Raw genomic sequence first — 20,719 nt, 5'->3', positions numbered from 1 at the left:
ATCAAAAATTTTCGCTGACCAATGTATTTTAACTTTTGACTGACATCTCCAACCAAGACGAATGAAACAAGATTTTATGGCCAATTTGTTTTGGATTTTGTAAATGCCATGACGTCTTTTTAATAATCTAATCTGACCTTTTTATGTCCACTCTTTTTGCCTACTGATTAGAGTAAGACTAAAAGCAGCCAAGCTGTTCACAGCAGAGCAAGAACAGGCAGTCATCATCTGAGTTAATAGCAAAGCTGTAACAAAGCAGAAATATCCTAAGTTAACCTTAAAAAATCAAAAACTTCATCAAAGAGGCAGATTTCAAAGGCAGATTAGCAAAAGGATTTAAGTATAGGAGCAGTTGTACTCCTGTTCTACTGCAGTTGTACAGGGCCTTGGTGAGACCACACCTGGAGTATTGTGTACAGAATTGGTCTCCTAATCTGACGAAAGACATTGTTGCCATAGAGGGAGTACAGAGAAGGTTCACCAGACTGATTCCTGGGATGTCAGGACTTTCATATGAAGAAAGACTGGATAGACTCGGTTTGTACTCGCTAGAATTTAGAAGATTGAGGGGGGATCTTACAGAAACTTACAAAATTCTTAAGAGGTTGGACAGGCTAGGTGCAAGAAGATTGTTCCCGAAGTTGGGGAAGTCTTTTAGGACCGAGATGAGAAAAACAGGGGACATGACTTGAGAATTAAGGGACTGAAGTTTAGGGGTAACATGAGGGGGATCTTCTTTACTCAGAGAGTGGTAGCTGTGTGGAATGAGCTTCCAGTGAAGGTGGTGGAGGCAGGTTCGTTTTTATCATTTAAAAATAAATTGGATAGATGGGAAAGGAATGGAGGGTTATGGTCTGAGCGCAGGTATATGGGACTAGGGGAGATTATGTGTTCGGCACGGACTAGAAGGGTCGAGATGGCCTGTTTCCGTGCTGTAATTGTTATATGGTTATATGGTTATATGGTTAAGTCTAGAACTCAGCCACAAACATTATAATGCAGTTAACTGCAAAGTTGTACACAATTCTGGTGGCTTTACTGCAAATTGGACTCAAACTCTGGAGATAGTATATAGATGTTTTACAAGGATTGTCTTGGAACTGAGAAATCTTGGCAACTATTCTCTTGATAAAAAATAATTTTAAATTATAGAATTAGATTAATGATAAACGTTTGAATAGCTTCTAGATGTGGAAGACAAATAAACTAGAGTTCGTAAATACGTTCCAAATAAATACAGTGAGAAAAAACTCTTAAATTAGATAATAGATGGAATGTGAAAATTGCCAACACATGAAATGAATAAGGCAAAATGTATGTATTGAAGAAGAAATTAGATGACATGCAAAAAAATAAAAAAATGGGGAATGGAAAGAGATACTAAAAGGCCAAGATTAGGGTGATAAAAATTCTCTGGTGCTCATGCCTTTACTTCTAGAATTCTTTCCCTGAACTTCTCTCTCTTTTGACTTCCCATTCCTTTTTACCAAGTCTTTACAGAGGTCTTTAAAATAGAAACATAGAAAATAGGTGCAGGAGTAGGCCATTCGGCCCTTCGAGCCTGCACCGCCATTCAATATGATCATGGCTGATCATCCAACTCAGTAACCTGTACCTGCCTTCTCTCCTTACCCCCTGATCCCTTTAGCCACAAGGGCCACATCTAACTCCCTCTTAAATATAGCCAATGAACTGGCCTCAACTACCTTCTGTGGCAGAGAATTCCAGAGATTCACCACTCTCTGTGTGAAAAATGTTTTTCTCATCTCGGTCCTAAAAGATTTCCCCTTATCCTTAAACTGTGACCCCTTGTTCTGGACTTCCCCAACATCGGGAATAATCTTCCTGCATCTAGCCTGTCCAACCCCTTAAGAATTTTGTAAGTTTCTATAAGATCCCCCCTCAATCTTCTAAATTCTAGCGAGTACAAGCCGAGTCTATCCAGTCTTTCTTCATATGAAAGTCCTGACTTCCCAGGAATCAGTCTGGTTAACCTTCTCTGTACTCCCTCTATGGCAAGAATGTCTTTCCTCAGATTAGGTTGGGCCGAAGGGCCTGTTTCCCTGCAGTACGACTATGATATTTGTATAGGTGCACAGATAGGAAAGGCTTAGAGGGATATAGGCCAAAAGTGGGAAAATGGAAGTTGCTCAGATAGACCTCTTGGTCGGCATGGATGGATAGAGCCATAGGGCCTATTTCTATGCCGGGTGATCCTGATAGCCCAACTGTCTGTCAGGAACGCAGGTCAGGGAACTGCATGTCCAGCCAAAGTTGGGGGGCTGGAGTGTGGTTGGGGCAAGAGTTCCGACTGTCGACTGAATGTGCGGCTGGACCCAAGGGTCAGGTTTGTGGTCGAACTGGGATCTGAAATACTTGTAAATTCTCGGCTTCCTTTAAACTCGTCAAGTTCATCAGAAAATGTATCGCACCATTATGTGACGTGCTTAACAAAAGGAGTAAAATAAATATATGTTTGGGTATTATCAGGAGCAACATCCAGCCGATGGGAAAATCCGCTAGCCCAGTGCCAGCAAAGTCCAAATGCTAAAAACCAGGAACTGCAGGCAGCATCCCTGGAGAACACGGATAGGTAACGTTTCAGATTGGAACCCTTCTTCAGACTGATTGCAAGGTTGGGTGGGGGCGGGAAGAAACCTAGATCGTTCGAAGGGCAGGACAAAGCATGGCTGGCCAAATGCTGCTGGAGTATTGAGGTTTTATTGGGGGGTTTTTTAACTCCTTATTTTGTTTTGCTTCTTGCAGATGCAGCAGTTTTACTTCATTGGGTCTCTTTCCGTGACAGTGACAACTGACCACTAGCCCTCCCGCAGTAAATCACATTGCAATGGATCTGCTGGCCGACGGCAGGCCTGAGCGACAGCTCGGAAACTGCGCTTGCCCCTGGGAGAAGGCGGAAAGCTGTGCCAGGAAGGGGATTTTCTACCAAAAGGCCAGGCTGCTTCAACCCAACGAGGATGCATATAGCATCGCCCAACTCAATGACAGAACCTCTGTTATCGTCAACGTCGGAGGCAATAAGTATCAGATTCCATGGACTACACTGGACCAGATCCCTTTAACACGCCTGGGCAGGCTTAAAGCCTGCAGCAATTATGAGGAAATCATGGATATCTGTGACGATTACGATGTAAACCACAACGAGTTTTTCTTTGACCGAAATCCTTGTGCCTTCAGAACCATCATGACGTTCCTGACAGCTGGAAAGCTGAGGCTCCTCCGAGAAATGTGTGCCCTCTCCTTCCAGGAGGAGCTGGTTTACTGGGGCATTGAGGACGAAAATCTGGAGTGGTGTTGCCGCCGGAAACTGTACCAGAAAGTGGAGGACCTAGAAGAAATCAAGAGGACATTTGAAGTGCTCCTTACTGAAGAACCACAGGGTGCCTTTGATGAGATGACTCGGCTGGGTCATTGCATGAAGCAGCTCAGGGACATGGTGGAGAATCCTGATTCGGGGATCCCAGGCAAGATCTTTGCATGCCTCTCAGTTCTGTTTGTGACGATCACCACAGTAAGCCTCTGTGTCAGCACCATGCCCGATCTGAGGCAGGAACAGGAGAGGGTACGTATCTGTTTATTCAACATATAATTTCCAAATGTTTAATCAATGCACTAGGTATCGTCAGCACTTACATCTGTGCTTAGGGCTCCTTAAATAGCAAAAACTACACTAGGCTATTTATTTTACATTATCAAAAAAAACATTGATGTTAGTTCCCAATAGTATATTACATGTGGCTTTATGGGTGCAGTAATAGTCATATGTGAGCTTGTATTGTGAGCATCTTTTCATCGATTTCTTACTGATTTTCATCACTTCACCATCAGTGCCTTCTATTTAATTGCATAACCTTTCAGCATTCTCATGTTATGCCTCCGGAGGACTGGGGGAAATTTAGAATTCAACAGAGGAGGACAAAGGGGTTAGTTAAAAGAGGGAAAATAGAGCATGAAAGAAAGCTTGCGGGGAATATAAAAACTGACTGTAAAAAGCTTCTTTAGATATGTGAAGTGGAAAAGATTAGTCAAGACAAATGTGGATCCCTTACAGCCAGAAACAGGTGAATTTATAATGGGAAACAAGGAAACGACAAACAAGTACTTTGGCTCTGTCTTCACTAAGGAAGACACAAACAATCTCCCAGAAATACATGGGGACCGAGGATCTACTGTGAGGAACTGAAGGAAATTCACATTAGTTATGAAATGGTGTTGGATAAACTGTTGTGACTGAAGGCAGATAAATTCACAGGGCTTGATGGTCTGCATCCCAGAGTACACAAGGAGGTGGCCCTAGAAATTGTGGATGCATTAGTGATCAGTTTCCATATTCTATAGACTCTAGATCAGTTCCTGTGGGCTGGAGGATAGCTAATGTAAAAGAAAGAGGGAGAGAGAAAGCAGGGAATTATAGACCAATTAGCCTGACGTCGGTAGTGGGGAAGATGCTTGAGTCAATTATTAAAGATGTAATAGCAGCGCATTTGGAAAGCAGTAACAGGATCGGCCAAAGTCAGCATAGATTTATGAAGGGGAAATCATGCTTACAAAATCTTCGGGAATTTTTTTGAGGATGTAACAAGTAAAATGAGCAAGGGGGAGCCAGTGGATGTAGGGTCCCTGGACTTTCAGAATGCCTTTGATAAAGTCCCACAAAGGAGATTAGTGGACACAATTAGAGCACATGGTATTGCGGGTAGGGTGCTGACATGGATAGAAAATTGATTGGCAGACAGGAAACAAAGAGTAGGGATTAACGGGTCACTTTCAGAATGGCAGGCAGTGACTAGTGGGGTACCGCAAGGCTCGGTGCTGGGACCGCAGCTATTTACAATATACATTAATGATTTAGATGAAGGAATTAAAAGTAACATTAGCAAATTTGCAGATGACCCAAGCTGGGTGGCAGTGTGAACTGTGAAGAGGATGCTATGGGGATGCAGAGTGACTTGGACAGGTTGGGTGAGTGGGCAGAAGCAGTATAATGTGGATACATGTTAAGTTATCCACTTTGGTGGCAAGAACAATATGGCAGATTATTACCTGAATGGTGTCAGATTAGGAAAAGGGGAGGTTGAGAGTAGCTAATGTAACCCAACATTTTCAGATAGGAGGGAGAGAGAAAGCAGGGAATTATAGACCAGTTAGCCTGACGTCGGTAGTGGGGAAGATGCTTGAGTCTATTATTAAAGATGTAATAGCAGCACATTTGGAAAGCAGTGACAGGATCGGCCAAAGTCAGCATGGATTTATGAAGGGGAAATCATGCTTGACTAATCTTCTGGAATTTTTTGAGGATGTAACAAGTAGAATGGAGAAGGGAGAGCCAGTGGATGTGGTGTATCTGGACTTTCAAAAAGCCTTTGACAAGGACCCACACAAGAGATTAGAGCACATGGTATTGGGGGTAGGGTATTGACATGGATAGAGAACGAGTTGGCAGACAGGAAGCAAAGAGTAGGAATTAACAGGTCCTTTTCAGAATGGCAGGTAGTGACTAGTGGGGTGTCCCAAGGCTCAGTGCTGGGACCCCAGTCATTTACAATAATACATACAATATATATTAACAATTTAGTCAAAGGAATTTAATGTAACATCTCCAAGTTTGCGGATGACACAAAGCTGGGTGGCAGTGTGAGCTGCGAAGATGATGCTAGGAGGCTGCAGTGTGACTTGGATAGATTGGGTGAGGGGGTAGATGCATGGCAGATGCAGTATAATGTGGAGAAATGTGAGGTTATCTACTTTGGTGGCAAGAACAAGAAGGCAGATTATTATCTGAATGGCGTCAGAGTAGGAAAAGGGAAGGTGCAATGAGACCTGGGTGAACTTGTACATCAGTAACTGAAAGTAAGCATGCAGGTGCAGCAGGCAGAGAAGAAAGCTATTCATAGCGAGAGAAGTTGAATGGGAGCAAGGAGGTCCTACTGCAGTTGTACATGGCCCTGGTGAGACCGCATCTGCAGTATAGTGTGTAGTTTTGGTCTCCTAATTTGAGAAAGGACATTCTTGACATTGAGAGAGTGCAGCTCAGGTTCACCAGGTTAATTCCCAGGATGGCTGGACTGACATGATGATAGAATGGATCGACTGGGCTTATATTCACTGGAATTTAGAAGGATGAAAGGGTATCTTATAGAAATATAAAATTCTTAAGGGATTGGACAGGCTAGATGCAGGAAAAATGTTCCCCATGTTGAGGGAGTCCAGAACCAGGGGTCACAGTTTAAGAATTAAGGGGTGGGCCATTTAGGACTGAGGCGAGGAAAAACGTTTTCAGCCAGAGAGTTGTGAATCTGTGGAATGATCTGCATTGGCAGTGGAGGTCAATTCACTGGATGTATTCAAGAGAGAGTTAGATATAGCTCTTTGGGCTAATGGAATCAAGGGATGTGGGGAGAAAGCAGGAACAGGGTACTAAGAGTAAACCTAGCAATTATAGACCTGTTAGTTTGACTTCAGTGGTGGGCAAATTAATGGAAAAGATACTTAGAGATAATATTTATAAGCATCTGGATAAACAGGGTCTGATTAGGAACAGTCAACATGGATTTGTGCCTGGAAGGTCATGTTTGACTAATCTTCTTGAATTTTTTGAAGAGATTACTAGGGAAATTGACGAGGGTAAAGCAGTGGATGTTGTCTATATGGACTTTAGTAAGGCCTTTGACAAGGTTCCTCATGGAAGGTTGGTTAAGAAGGTTAAACTGTTGGGTATAAATGCAGGAATAGCAAGATGGATTCAGCAGTGGCTGAATGGGAGAAGCCAGAGGGTAATGGTGGATGGCTGTTTGTCGGGTTGGAGGCAGGTGACTAGTGGGGTGCCTCAGGGATCTGTGTTGGGTCCTTTGTTGTTTATCATGTACATCAATGATCTGGATGAAGGGGTGGTAAATTGGATTAGTAAGTATGCAGATGATACCAAGATAGGGGGTGTTGTGGATAATGAAGAGGATTTCCAAAGTCTACAGAGTGATTTAGGCCATTTGGAAAAATGGGCTGAAAGATGGCAGATGGAGTTTAATGCTGATAAATGTGAGGTGTTACACCTTGGCAGGACAAATCAAAATAGGACGTACATGATAAATGGTAGGGAATTGAAGAATACAGTTGAACAGAGGGATCTGGGAATAACCGTGCATAGTTCCTTGAAGGTGGAATCTCATATAGATAGGGTGGTAAAGAAAGCTTTTGGTATGCTAGCCTTTATAAATCAGAGCATTGAGTATAGAAGCTGGGATGTAATGTTAAAATTGTACAAGGCATTGGTGAGACCAAATCTGGAGTATGGTGTACAATTTTGGTCGCCCAATTATAGGAAGGATGTCAACAAAATAGAGAGAGTACAGAGGAGATTTACTAGAATGTTGCCTGGGTTTCAACAACTAAGTTACAGAGATAGGTTGAATAAGTTAGGTCTTTATTCTCTGGAGCGCAGAAGGTTAAGGGGGGACTTGATAGAGGTCTTTAAAACGATGAGAGGGATAGACAGAGTTGATGTGATCAAGCTTTTCCCTTTGAGAATAGGGAAGATTCAAACAAGAGGACATGACTTCAGAATTAAGGGACAGAAGTTTAGGGGTAACATGAGGGGGAACTTCTTTACTCAGAGAGTGGTAGCGGTGTGGAATGAGCTTCCAGTGGAAGTGGTGGCGGCAGGTTCGTTGGTATCATTTAAGAATAAATTGGATAGGCATATGGATGAGAAGGGAATGGAGGGTTATGGTAGGAGTGCAGGCAGGTGGGACTAAGGGAAAAAAATTGTTCGGCACGGACTTGTAGGGCCGAGATGGCCTGTTTCCATGCTGTAATTGTTATATGGTTATATGGTTATTGATTCTGGATATCCAGCCATGATAATATTGAATGGTGGTGCTGGCTCGAAGGGCCGAATGACCTACTCCTGCACCTATTTTCTATGTTTGTATATTTCTATTCTATTATATCTGTGAATATGTCTTAAAATAATTCAAGGATTCCAAAGTGGTTTGGGTTGGCTTGAAATTGTGAAAGGCATTCTCTAAATGGAAGTCTCTTTGTTCTGGATTGCCTCCATGAACCTCTGCACCTCTCAACCATTCTCTCGTCCATCAAGCCTTTGATCACCAGTTCTGTTATGTCCTTGGGGAAATGTAATTACATTGAATAAAAACAGAAAATGCTCTGCTCACTCAGCAAGCCAACCAGCATCAGAAGACAGATAAACCGAGTTAACGTCTCAGTGTTAATGCAATTAGACACATACAATATATAAAAATCAAAAATGCATTAAATTAATATTTTTTACTAGGTAAAAAATAGGTAATCATAATAGTGCAAAAAACAATATGCATAGTGCAACCAAAGATCACAGCTCTTGAGGTTAGTGTTGTGTGTGTTCAAGAGCCTGATTGCTGGGAAGAAGCAGCTCTTGAACCTGTTGGTTATAATTTTCAGCCTCCATGCTGACCAAGATGCCCCATCTAAGCTAGTCCCATGTACCTGCCCAAATGTCTTTTTAGCATTGTCATTGTACCTGTTTTAACTACAACCTCCAGCAGCTCACTCTAGATACCCACCATCTTCTGAAAAAGTTGTCCCCTCAGGTTCCTATTAAATTTTCCCCTCTCACCTTAAAACTATGTCCTCTGTTTCTTGAAACTCTTACCCTGGAGTAAAAGGCTTTGTGCATTCACCTAGTCAATCACCCTCACAATTGTATACATCCATATAGATCCATACATACATCCTTCAGCCTCCAGTGTTCCAAGGAATAAAGTCCTAGCCTGCCCAACCTCTCCCAATTAGCTCAGGTCGCACCCACCACCCTTTGTGTGAAAATGTTACCCCTCAGATTCCTATTAAATTCCCCTTCACCGTGTACTTATGTCCTCTGGTCCTCGATTCCCATACTCTCGGCAAGAGACTCTGTGCATCTACTCGATCTATTCCTCTCATGATTTTATACACCTCTATAAGATCATCCCTTATTCTCCTGCGCTCCAAGGAATAGACACCCAGTCTACTCAACCTCTCCCTATAGCTCACAGCCTCTAGTCTTGGTAACATCCTCATAAATTTTCACTGAACCCTTACAAGATGGACAATATCTTTCCAATAACATGGTGCCCGGAACTGAACACAATATTCTAAATGCAGTCTCACCAACTTCTTATACAACAGCAACATGACCTCCCAACTTCTATACTCTGACTGATGAAGGCTTATGTGCCAAAAGCCTTTTTGACCACCTTATCAACCTGCGACTCGACCTTCAAGGAACCATTCACCTGCACTCCTAGATCCCTCTGCTCTACAACACTCCACAGCGGTCGATCATTCTCTGTGTAGTTCCTGCCCTTGTTAGATGTCCCAAAAAGCAACACCTCACATTTCTCTATATTCTTCTCACTTTTCTGTTAACTCCCCCAGATCCTAGCACTCACCTACACAAAGGACAATTTACAGTGGCCACCCAGCCTATCAAATTGCATGTCTTTGGAATGTGGGAAGTCACTAGAGTACCCAGAGAAAAACCCACACGGTCTTAGGGTGAATGTGCAGACTCCACACAAACAGCACCGAGGTCAGGATTGAATATGGGTTATGGGTGCTGTGAGTTGGTAGCTCTCCTAGATTTGCATGGGTGGAGGGATCACCATGCAGTAACCTACCCAGTAAATCAGAGGGCTCCTCTAATAAAACATATCAGGCAATTGTCACTAAAGCAGTGTAGAGCATTTTTATGATTTTTAAAGAGCTTCTTATAAGAGATGGGTGGCACAGTGGGTGGTGCAGCTGATTGTGCCGCTGCCTCTGCCCTGCCAAAGACCTGGATTCGATCCTGACCTTTGGTGTTGTCTATGTGGAGTTGGCAGGTTCTCCCTGGGTTTCCTCCGTGTGCTCCAATTTCCTCCCACATCCCAAAGACAGACGGGTTTGTAGGTTAATTGGCCTTTGTCAATTGCCCCAATTGTGATGGGAATGGATGAGAAAGTGGGATAATCAGCATGGAGTCAGTGGGCCGAAGGGTCTGTTTTGATGCTGCGTGTCTTTAAAACAAAAAATGTCATAATTGCTGGAGAATTCCAAAGCTTAGGGTGGAAACACTTGCAGACAGTGAGCGATGGAGCAAATTAAATCAGAGCAACGGCTCGACTAGGAGGAGCACAGATATTTCGGGGGATTTGAGCTGCAAGGGTATAGAGATTACAAAGTCTTTGAAGAACGAGAATATATTGTTGAGGGTTCTCTTTTTTACCTCAGCATCATCTGATATTTATTAATTAAGTAGGAATGGGTTTATTTGTAGGCTCTTCAGTGTTGCTGGTTACAAGGGCAAATAGATGGAGATGGAGCAAGCAACAGAGCATCCTTCAGTTGAAAACTACTATCTTCATTAACAGCAGTTACTGGGTCAATGATGCATTAAAAGTAATATCACACATATAACCATATAACCATATAACAATTACAGCACGGAAACAGGCCATCTCGGCCCTACAAGTCCGTGCCGAACAACTTTTTTCCCTTAGTCCCACCTGCCTGCACTCATACCATAACCCTCCATTCCCTTCTCATCCATATGCCTATCCAATTTATTTTTAAATGATACCAACGAACCTGCCTCCACCACTTCCACTGGAAGCTCATTCCACACCGCTACCACTCTCTGAGTAAAGAAGTTCCCCCTCATGTTACCCCTAAACTTCTGTCCCTTAATTCTGAAGTCATGTCCTCTTGTTTGAATCTTCCCTATTCTCAAAGGGAAAAGCTTGTCCACATCAACTCTGTCTATCCCTCTCATCATTTTAAAAACCTCTATCAAGTCCCCCCTTCACCTTCTGCGCTCCAGAGAATAAAGACCTAACTTATTCAACCTTTCTCTGTAACTTAGTTGTTGAAACCCAGGCAACATTCTAGTAAATCTCCTCTGTACTCTCTCTATTTTGTTCACATCCTTCCTATAATTGGGCGACCAAAATTGTACACCATACTCCAGATTTGGTCTCACCAATGCCTTGTACAATTTTAACATTACATCCCAGCTTCTATATTCAATGCTCTGATTTATAAAGGCTAGCATACCAAAAGCTTTCTTTACCACCCTATCTATATGAGATTCCACCTTCAAGGAACTATGCACGGTTATTCCCAGATCCCTCTGTTCAACTGTATTCTTCAATTCCCTACCATTTACCATGTACGTCCTATTTTGATTTGTCCTGCCAAGGTGTAGCACCTCACATTTATCAGCATTAAACTCCATCTGCCATCTTTCAGCCCATTCTTCCAAATGGCCTAAATCACTCTGTAGACTTTGGAAATCCTCTTCATTATCCACAACACCCCCTATCTTGGTATCATCTGCATACTTACTAATCCAATTTACCACACCTTCATCCAGATCATTGATGTACATGACAAACAACAAAGGACCCAACACAGATCCCTGAGGCACCCCACTAGTCACCTGCCTCCAACCCGACAAACAGCCATCCACCATTACCCTCTGGCTTCTCCCATTCAGCCACTGTTGAATCCATCTTGCTACTCCTGCATTTATACCCAACAGTTGAACCTTCTTAACCAACCTTCCATGAGGAACCTTGTCAAAGGCCTTACTAAAGTCCATATAGACAACATCCACTGCTTTACCCTCGTCAATTTCCCTAGTAACCTCTTCAAAAAATTCAAGAAGATTAGTCAAACATGACCTTCCAGGCACAAATCCATGTTGACTGTTCCTGTTGATCAGACCCTGTTTATCCAGATGCTTATATATACTATCTCTAAGTATCTTTTCCATTAATTTGCCCACCACTGAAGTCAAACTAACAGGTCTATAATTGCTAGGTTTACTCTTAGAACCCTTTTTAAACAATGGAACAACATGCGCAGTACGCCAATCCTCGGGGACTATTCCCGTTTCTAATGACATTTGAAATATTTCTGTCATAGCCCCGGCTATTTCTACACTAACTTCCCTCAATGTCCTAGGGAATATCCTGTCAGGACCTGGAGACTTATCCACTTTTATATTTTTCAAAAGTGTCAGTACTTCTTTTACTTTGAAACTCATAATATCCATAGCTACTCTACTAGTTTCCCTTACCTCACATAATTCAATATCCTTCTCCTTGGTGAATACCGTTGAAAATAAATTGTTCAATATCTCCCCCATCTCTTTTGGCTCTGCAGATAGCTGTCCACTCTGTCTCTCCAATGGACCAATTTTATCCCTCGTTATCCTTTTGCTATTAATATAGCTGTAGAAACTCTTTGGATTTACTTTCACCTTACTTGCCAAAGCAACTTCATATCTTCTTTTAGCTTTTCTAATTTCTTTCTTAAGATTCTTTTTACATTCCTTATACTCCTCAAGCACCTCATTTACTTCATGCTGCCTATAATTATTGTAGATCTCCCTCTTTTTCCGAACAAGATGTCCAATTTCCCTTGAAAACCAGGGCTCTTTCCAATTTTTACTGTTTCCTTTCAACCGAACAGGAACATAAAGATTCTGTACTCTTAAAATGTCCCCTTTAAATGTCCTCCATTTCTCTTCTACATCCTTCCCATAAAACAAAATGTCCCAGTTCACTCCTTTTAAATCATTTCGCATCTCATCAAAGTTAGCCTTTCTCCAATCAAAAATCTCAACCCTAGGTCCAGTTCTGACCCGCTCCATAATTATATTGAAACTAATGGTATTGTGATCACTGGACCCGAAGTGCTCCCCAACGCATACCTCCGCCACCTGTCCCGTCTCATTTCCTAACAGGAGGTCCAGCACTGCCCCTCCTCTAGTAGGTACCTCTATGTATTGCTGCAAAAAACTATCCTGCACACATTTTACAAACTCCAAACCATCCAGCCCATTTACAGAATGTGTTTCCCAGTCTATGTGTGGAAAGTTGAAATCTCCCACAATCACTACCTTGTGCTTACTACTAATATCTGCTATCTCCTTACATATTTGCTCTTCCAATTCTCGATCCCTATTTGGCGGTCTATAATACACCCCTATAAGTGTTGCTACACCTTTCCCACTTCTCAGTTCCACCCAAATAGCCTCCCTAGATGAGCCCTCCAATCTATCCTGCCAAAGCACTGCTGTAATATCTTCCCTGACTAGCAATGCAACACCTCCACCTCTTGCCCCTCCAATTCTATCACACCTGAAGCAACGAAATCCTGGAATATTTAGTTTCCAATCACAGCCCTCCTGCAACCATGTTTCACTGATCGCCACAACATCATACTTCCAGGTGTCTATCCAGACTCTAAGCTCATCCACCTTTCTTACAATGCTCCTAGCATTAAAATATACACATTTAAGAAACCCCCCGCCTCTTATTCTCTGTTTATTTCCTTTTTTTTCTTTCTCCTCTTGTGTCCGAGTGCTTCCCTTTTCTGCTTCCTGCCTCCCATTCTGTCTACTAGCTTTCTCTATTTTAGTCCCTCGCCCCAACCTTTCTAGTTTAAAGTCTCCCCAGTAGCCTTTGTAAATTTCCCCGCCAGGATATTGGTCCCCCTCGGGTTCAATTGCAACCCATCATTTCTGTACAGGTCCCACCTTCCCCAAAAGAAGTCCCAATGATCCAGAAACTTGAATCCCTGCCCACTGCACCAGTCTTTCAGCCACGCATTTATCCTCCACCTCGCTCCATTCCTACTCTCACTGTCGCGTGGTACAGTCAGTAATCCTGAGATTGTTACCTTTTTGGTCCTTTTCCTTAACTCTCCTCCCAACTCCCTAAATCCTCCCTTCAGGACCTCTTCCCTTTTTTTACCTACGTCATTGGTACCTATATGTACCACGACCTCAGGCTCTTCTCCCTCTGATTTCAGGATATCTTGGACGCGTTGAGACACGTCCGAGACTTTGGCACCAGGGAGACAGACCACCATCCTGGTCTCCCGACTGCGTCCACAGAATCGCCACATCATACTAAGTTCTTAAAGGTGGCACTTAGTTCTATATATATCCACAAGCTAATGGGCCACAACTTGTTTCTCCTGTATCAGCTAAGTATAGTGGTAGTATGGGAATACAAGAGAATAAAATGTTGGCGTGTACTGTTGTTCATATGGGATAATAAATGTCATAATGTCCTCATTATGTACTTAGCAAATATAGATCTACAAATCCTGCCAAACAGCCTCCTCATTTGCAGAGTTCAGCATTGTTATACCACCCATATTTGTGAAACATTATAAGACATTATGTTGAGACTCAGATATGCAGCCCTGCTTTTACCAGCCTGGCGTATTATCATTGATAGGTCTATTCTCCACCTGGGTGTGTAACTAGGAAGTCTCAGCTAATTTTGAGAGTTTAATTGGACAGGTAAATTATTGCAGAATAATCTACCCATATTGTTATCATAGGAATCAAAGTAAACCTAATTAACAAATTTGCTTCAGAAAAATATTCATATTAAGTTAATTATTAGCATGAATCAAAGATTACACCCATTAAGACAAACTGCAGCCATAAAATCAATTGCAAATATTTTTAAATTGTAGAATTACCAAGTGTCTTCTGATTTAATGAAAATTCTACATTCTAAAATAATTGTTCTTTGAACTACAGACGGAAAAAATAAATCTCCAATCACTATCGTCTTTGTAAGTGCGACTGAGCAAGTCTCCCGTGGGTCCAATTAACTGCAAACAATTGCTTAATCTACTTACAATTTTGATAAGCCTCCAGCAACATTGTCTTAAAAATATGACATGAAAATGGGCCATTGGACAAAATGGTGGCAAAATAGAAACAACCTCATTTATACAGCAGTGAAACACTCACCTCTAACACAATTGGGTCATTCGAACTGAATGTCCTGGGAGGCAGAGAAAGCTCCAAGCAATAACTAGGCTGAAAATGGTGCATTTTGTGAGTTTTCCCTTCAGCCATATTTCCCAAGATGTGAGTGATTTCAGATGTCTCTGACCAAATACAAATGTTTGAAGATTAAAATAATTGTTAATTGTTTTAAATCCCTAAAAGTTAAAATATTAAATAAACCATTTACCTGCACTTGCCTTCGTACTCGAGGTCAGTGACTGCCTCTGCTTCATGTGTTTGTACTCCATCGCTGGACTGCCTATGGCACCATCCAATCTCCACATCCGTAAATGGATACAATGGGTCAAGGCAGACAATGGGTTAAAGTAGACAATGGACTAACACATATGGTGAGATAATCCTCAGAAAAAGACACAAAGTGCTGGAGTAACTAAGCGGGTCAGGTAAAATCCCTGTAGAACACGGATAGGTGACAAGGATACTTCTGAAACAGCATCTGCAGTTCCTTGCTTCTACCCGATAATACTCAAGGCTGGACCAGGGGCCTCACTGAAACCTTGTTGAAATTGCATAATACCAGATTCAGTGACCAGTGCAAATGAAGTGACCTTAACTTAGCCTATGCCTAGATGCTGCCAGACAACCACTGCACAGACTCCGGGGGGAATTTAGCATTGAACATATAGGGTAAAAAGGAACTACTCACAGCTTTTATAACACAGAGCCCACCAGAGTACACCGTGGTAAACATGAATTCCTTTATTTTATGTCCTTGTTACGCCTGTGAAGTGGAGATAATGAGGGAAATGTAGATAATAGGTAGTATAAGAAAACAATGTATGCTTTGTATCTGTGGGCATCTGCCCCAGAATGGGTGTATCCCAAGTTGACCAATTTGTAATAAAGAGAAATTGTTCTGTAAATGCAGCTCAGACTCTACATGAATGTTTCCCATCTCACTGTGCAGGCATGGAAGTTGGAGATAAGCTGGACAACAAAATGTTGATGTCCAGTAATTCTCCACCAACCAGAGGTAACCACAATCTGGCCCATTGTCTGAATCGTGAGATATATATATACCGTGTGAATTCTACATAGCTGGCCCTTAAAGGGCCTGTTCCACTTAGGTGACTTTTTTGGCAAGTGCAGGAGACTCTGCGCTCGCCACAAGATCGCCACATGGTCGCTGGTGGTCTCTGGTGAGTCTCCTTCATGGTCGCGAGGAGTTCCCGCATTTTGGGAACTGGTCGCGACCTCAGTATGGTGGCCGAAAAATTTTCAACATGTTGAAAAATTTTCTGCAACCAAAAATTTGTAGTGGGGTCGTCATGTATTTGTAGGTAATCGTAAGTAGTCGTGATAGTCGTAGGTAGTCTTAGTTAATCGACCGATCATTTTCATTGGCTCATTGTGAAAAAAAAGGTATGTAAACAGCAGCACGTGATGTGCTGTCATTCCTGTGCTCGGTCATTGCGCAATTTTTCTTTTAGTGGATCAAACGGTGTGAGACATATCTCCGAGGGGAAGGCTTCAGCTCAGGGGCAGGGCACAACCCTCAACACCACCCACCAGGCTGTTATCAACATTTGTTTGTTTATAAGACTTTTGTATGTTTCATTACCAATAAAGGAAATCCCTGACTTTTTAACCTCAAATTGATGTATGAATATCATCCTTTTTCATCGTAGTCCTTCATGTCATCACATATCTCATATTTCATTTCTCATATATTTAGATCATTGAAACACACACAAACACAAGGAAGGAATGCACAGTATTTAAAGAACCACTTCATTTCAAATGTAATGAGGGGTCACAGTTTAAGGATAAGGGGGAAATCTTTTAGGACCGAGATGAGAAAAACATTTTTCACTCAGAGAGTGGTGAATCTGTGGAATTCTCTGCCACAGAAGGTAGTTGAGGCCAGTTCATTGGCTATATTTAAGAGGGAGTTAGATGTGGCCCTTGTGGCTAAAGGGATCAGGGGGTATGGAGAGAAGGCAGGTACAGGATACTGAGTTGGATGATCAGCCATGATCATATTGAATGGCGGTGCAGGCTCGAAGGGCCGAATGGCCTACTCCTGCACCTATTTTCTATGTTTCTATGTAATTACCGCAGGCTGTACAGTTGTATTGGGAGAGTCTGTCCTTATTAGCATTGTTCAGTAATTGTATCTGGAATTAAACATGTTCCTAGTGTATTACCAAATACTCATAGATCCGAGATCTGTGATCGTTACGAAACACATAATCATCTCATGGGAGCAGCCATCAGGACTAAAAGAGCTGCATACTTAAATTTTAGCAGCTGATCTACAGAAAGAAACCAGGCTTTTATCCAGAATTATAGTTTAGTTTCCACTGAACCTTGCAATATAATTGTGTGGTCAGTCCCACTACCTGAAGTAACTGGTCTAATTATGTAGATTGCAGCATACATCATCAAAAATACATCTAGAAAAGAATGACCCACACCAATAAATAATGCAATTAACAAGTTTTGCTAATTATCCAAAGCACTGTAGTTATTCGTGCAACATTTATCCCCAGATAATGAGCTTTAACGCAGAAGCATATATTTTTTCAGGATACTGATTGTTTGAATGTTATTTTTAAAATGCAAATAGCAAGACAAGGAGAATATAAGAGCACAAACAAAACCCTCTTAAGGTTATGGTTTAAAGAGATAAGGGGATAAGGGGAGACTAGGAAAAGGGGAGATGCAGCGAGACCTGGGTGTCATGGTACACCAGTCATTGAAAGTGGGCATGCAGGTGCAGCAGGCAGTGAAGAAAGCGAATGGTATGTTAGCTTTCATAGCAAAAGGATTTGAGTATAGGAGCAGGGAGGTTCTACTGCAGTTGTACAGGGTCTTGGTGAGACCACACCTGGAGTATTGCGTACAGTTTTGGTCTCCAAATCTGAGGAAGGACATTATTGCCATAGAGGGAGTGCAGAGAAGGTTCACCAGACTGATTCCTGGGATGGCAGGACTGTCTTATGAAGAAAGACTGGATAGACTTGGTTTATACTCTCTAGAATTTAGGAGATTGAGAGGGGATCTTATAGAAACTTACAAAATTCTTAAGGGGTTGGACAGGCTAGATGCAGGAAGATTGCTCCCGATGTTGGGGAAGTCCAGGACAAGGGGTCACAGCTTAAGGATAAGGGGGAAATCCTTTAAAATCGAGATGAGAAGAACTTTTTTCACACACAGAGTGGTGAATCTCTGGAACTCTCTGCCACAGAGGGTAGTCGAGGCCAGTTCATTGGCTATATTTAAGAGGAAGTTAGATGTGGCCCTTGTGGCTAAGGGGATCAGAGGGTATGGAGAGAAGGCAGGTACGGGATACTGAGTTGGATGATCAGCCATGATCATATTGAATGGCGGTGCAGGTTTGAAGGGCCGAATGGCCTACTCCTGCACCTAATTTCTATGTTTCTATGTTTCTATAAGACATTTTTCTCCTGTGGCAAGTTAATGCGATGTGGAATGGACTGCCTGAAATTTGGGGTGGGGGGTTGGAAATTCAAAAGCAACTTTCAAATGGAAATTAGATAACCAGGAAATAATTTCAGAGTTAGGGAAAGGGATTAATTGGTTAGCACTTTCAAAGAGCCACACAAGCACAATCTCCTCTGTGCTCTAAAAGACTGAATCCAAACTTCTATAAAATTGATTTTTTTTTTACAAAGGCAGCTACTAATTAGCTGCTGTGTTGTGTATAGCACCACAAAATGATCATTGTCAGAAGTCAATAGAATTCGTACACTACTTTGTGTACTTTCCAGTGCTTTGTGCGGAGTTTGCACCCTTTCTCTGTGACCACGTGGGTTTCCTCTCTGCTGCTGCAGTTTCATCCTGCATCACACAGACATGTAGGGTTAATTGGACAATGTGAAACATAGATAATAGGTGCAGTAGTAGGCCATTCGGCCCTTCGAGCCTGCACCGCCATTCAATATGATCATGGCTGATCATCCAACTCAGTATCCTGTACCTGCCTTCTCTCCATACCCCCTGATACCTTTAGCCACAAGGGCCACATCTAACTCCCTCTTAAATATAGCCAATGAACTGGCCTCAACTACCTTCTGTGGCAGAGAATTTGTGGTTGGTTGGTGGCATTGATGGGAATGTGGGGAGAAGGAGATTCCTCGGCATTGGCATAGATGGTCCAAATGTCTTCTATAGTGTGTGGAATTTGGAACAGTGAGATGACATGAAAGAATTTGATGATTTTAATGGGTTGTGACGTTTTTGAACGTGTTTATGCTTGGTAACACATGTGTTGAAATACGTTAAGACCCAAGGGTAACCTGATGGCAGTCATTTTGGGGCAGTGGGAGATCTGCACCTATATTTAATGGCCACTATCTGGAATCCTGGAATGAAAATTAAACCATCACCAATATCAGACTGATTCCGTACAGCAAAACATCCTGTTCTTGTGTTTATGTTTTTCTGTTGGAATTCGCATCCTTTATTTATGATCCTGTGTTTATTCCGTTGTGATTATAAAAGTATAATCTTGCCAAGAATGAATATAATTACTCTGTGGTGCTATTTTGCAAACTGGTTAGTGGTGTTTGTTATGAATTCTTATTTGCATTCATTAAGAATCCTTCTGGATCATTGGTGCACGGGTTGCTGCAATGGCCTTGTAGGAAAGTTGGTAGCTGTTGGTGTTGCATCAAGGATCAAAAATTCAGCAAGTACCGACACGCGCAATGTTTTTTTTTTAATACAACCAGTCAATGTACAATTAAATAGAAAGATGCAGAAATACATCCTGTTAAATGTACATTGAACTGAGCTTCATAACTTAGTTTTCATTAAAACTTCATAAGATCTAAGTGTTCAATTGTCACCGTGTTGTGTTTTTGGCTCAAAAAACAACAGTCCAATTTATGGGAGGGGGCGTGCAAAAACTGAGGAGGGGGAGGGAGAGTGGGTAGGGGAAGGCGGAATGGGGCTGGGGGGAGGAGAGGAGATGCACATTGCACATCGCACATCCTATCTTCTTCTTCTTCTTGCGAATGAAACATAAACCAAAGGAATAGTTAGATCTCAAGCCGGTGTTGATCAGCCAGGTTTTTGTCTCTGCATCAATGTCTGCCAGGCCCTGAGCTCCATTTACTGGGTGGTAGAGCGGGCACCCAGAGATGACATGGTTGGCTGTCTGTTGTTCTGCTCCACATTTCCAGGCTAGGCTCTGGCAGAGCCCCCATCTCCACATGCTGACATTGAAACGCCCAACTCCAGTACAAAGTCTATTGAGCTTCACCCATGCTCCTCTGGGGAGGTCAGACCCTGACCAGCTTTTATCTGGTGAAGAGATGTAGCTGTGTAATGGAGATGAGGTTGCCTTCCACTCCTGTGACCACTTGGTGGCTATCCAGTGTGCTTTTGTCTCAGTTGGCTGGATGGATGCTAGGAGTTGTTTTCCATGTGGAGCAAAGGGGTGACGGGACTTCAGTCGGGGGGGCCTCTGCTCTCTGCTGTTAGCCTGATGAAGGGAGTGATCTGGGTCCATGGCATGACGAGATAGTTCCAGAGTTGCTGCTTGCTTTGGATCCATGCAGGCGCAATGCCTGCAAGTATAGGGAGCTGCTCAACTGGAGTAGGTTGAAGGCACCCAGTGATGGTTCGTAAGGTGCTGTTCAAGCTCATGTCTACCAGGCTAGTGTATCTACTTCTACTCCATACGGGTGTGCAGTACTTAGCTGGGGCATACACAAGAGCTAAGAGTTGATGGACTGACTCCCCAACTTGTTCCTGCCAGGCGTCGGATGAGGCCGCTACATGCCATAACCTTATCGCGGAGACAAGTCAGGTGTTGACAAAATGTAAGCGACCTGTCCAGGTTTATGTCGAGGTAAGTGGGTGTTTGTTGGAATT

General features: G+C 42.5%; 1 protein-coding gene across 1 annotated transcript in view; it reads left to right on the top strand.

Annotated features, from left to right (window-relative positions):
• Positions 1-2,772: 2,772 nt before the first annotated feature.
• The window catches only part of kcng2 (potassium voltage-gated channel modifier subfamily G member 2), a 22,609-nt gene continuing 4,662 nt past the window's right edge, over positions 2,773-20,719 (top strand). Inside the window, exon 1 of the mRNA XM_033019050.1 lies at positions 2,773-3,583. Coding sequence (XP_032874941.1) covers positions 2,849-3,583 — 735 coding nt within the window. The 5' untranslated portion in view covers positions 2,773-2,848. The remainder of the gene's footprint in view (positions 3,584-20,719) is intronic.

Source organism: Amblyraja radiata, chromosome 4, assembly GCF_010909765.2.
Source record: "Amblyraja radiata isolate CabotCenter1 chromosome 4, sAmbRad1.1.pri, whole genome shotgun sequence".
Taxonomy (NCBI): Eukaryota; Metazoa; Chordata; class Chondrichthyes; order Rajiformes; family Rajidae; genus Amblyraja; species Amblyraja radiata.
The sequence above is the reverse complement of the archived record's forward strand: the minus strand, read 5'-3'. Positions and strand labels throughout refer to the sequence as shown.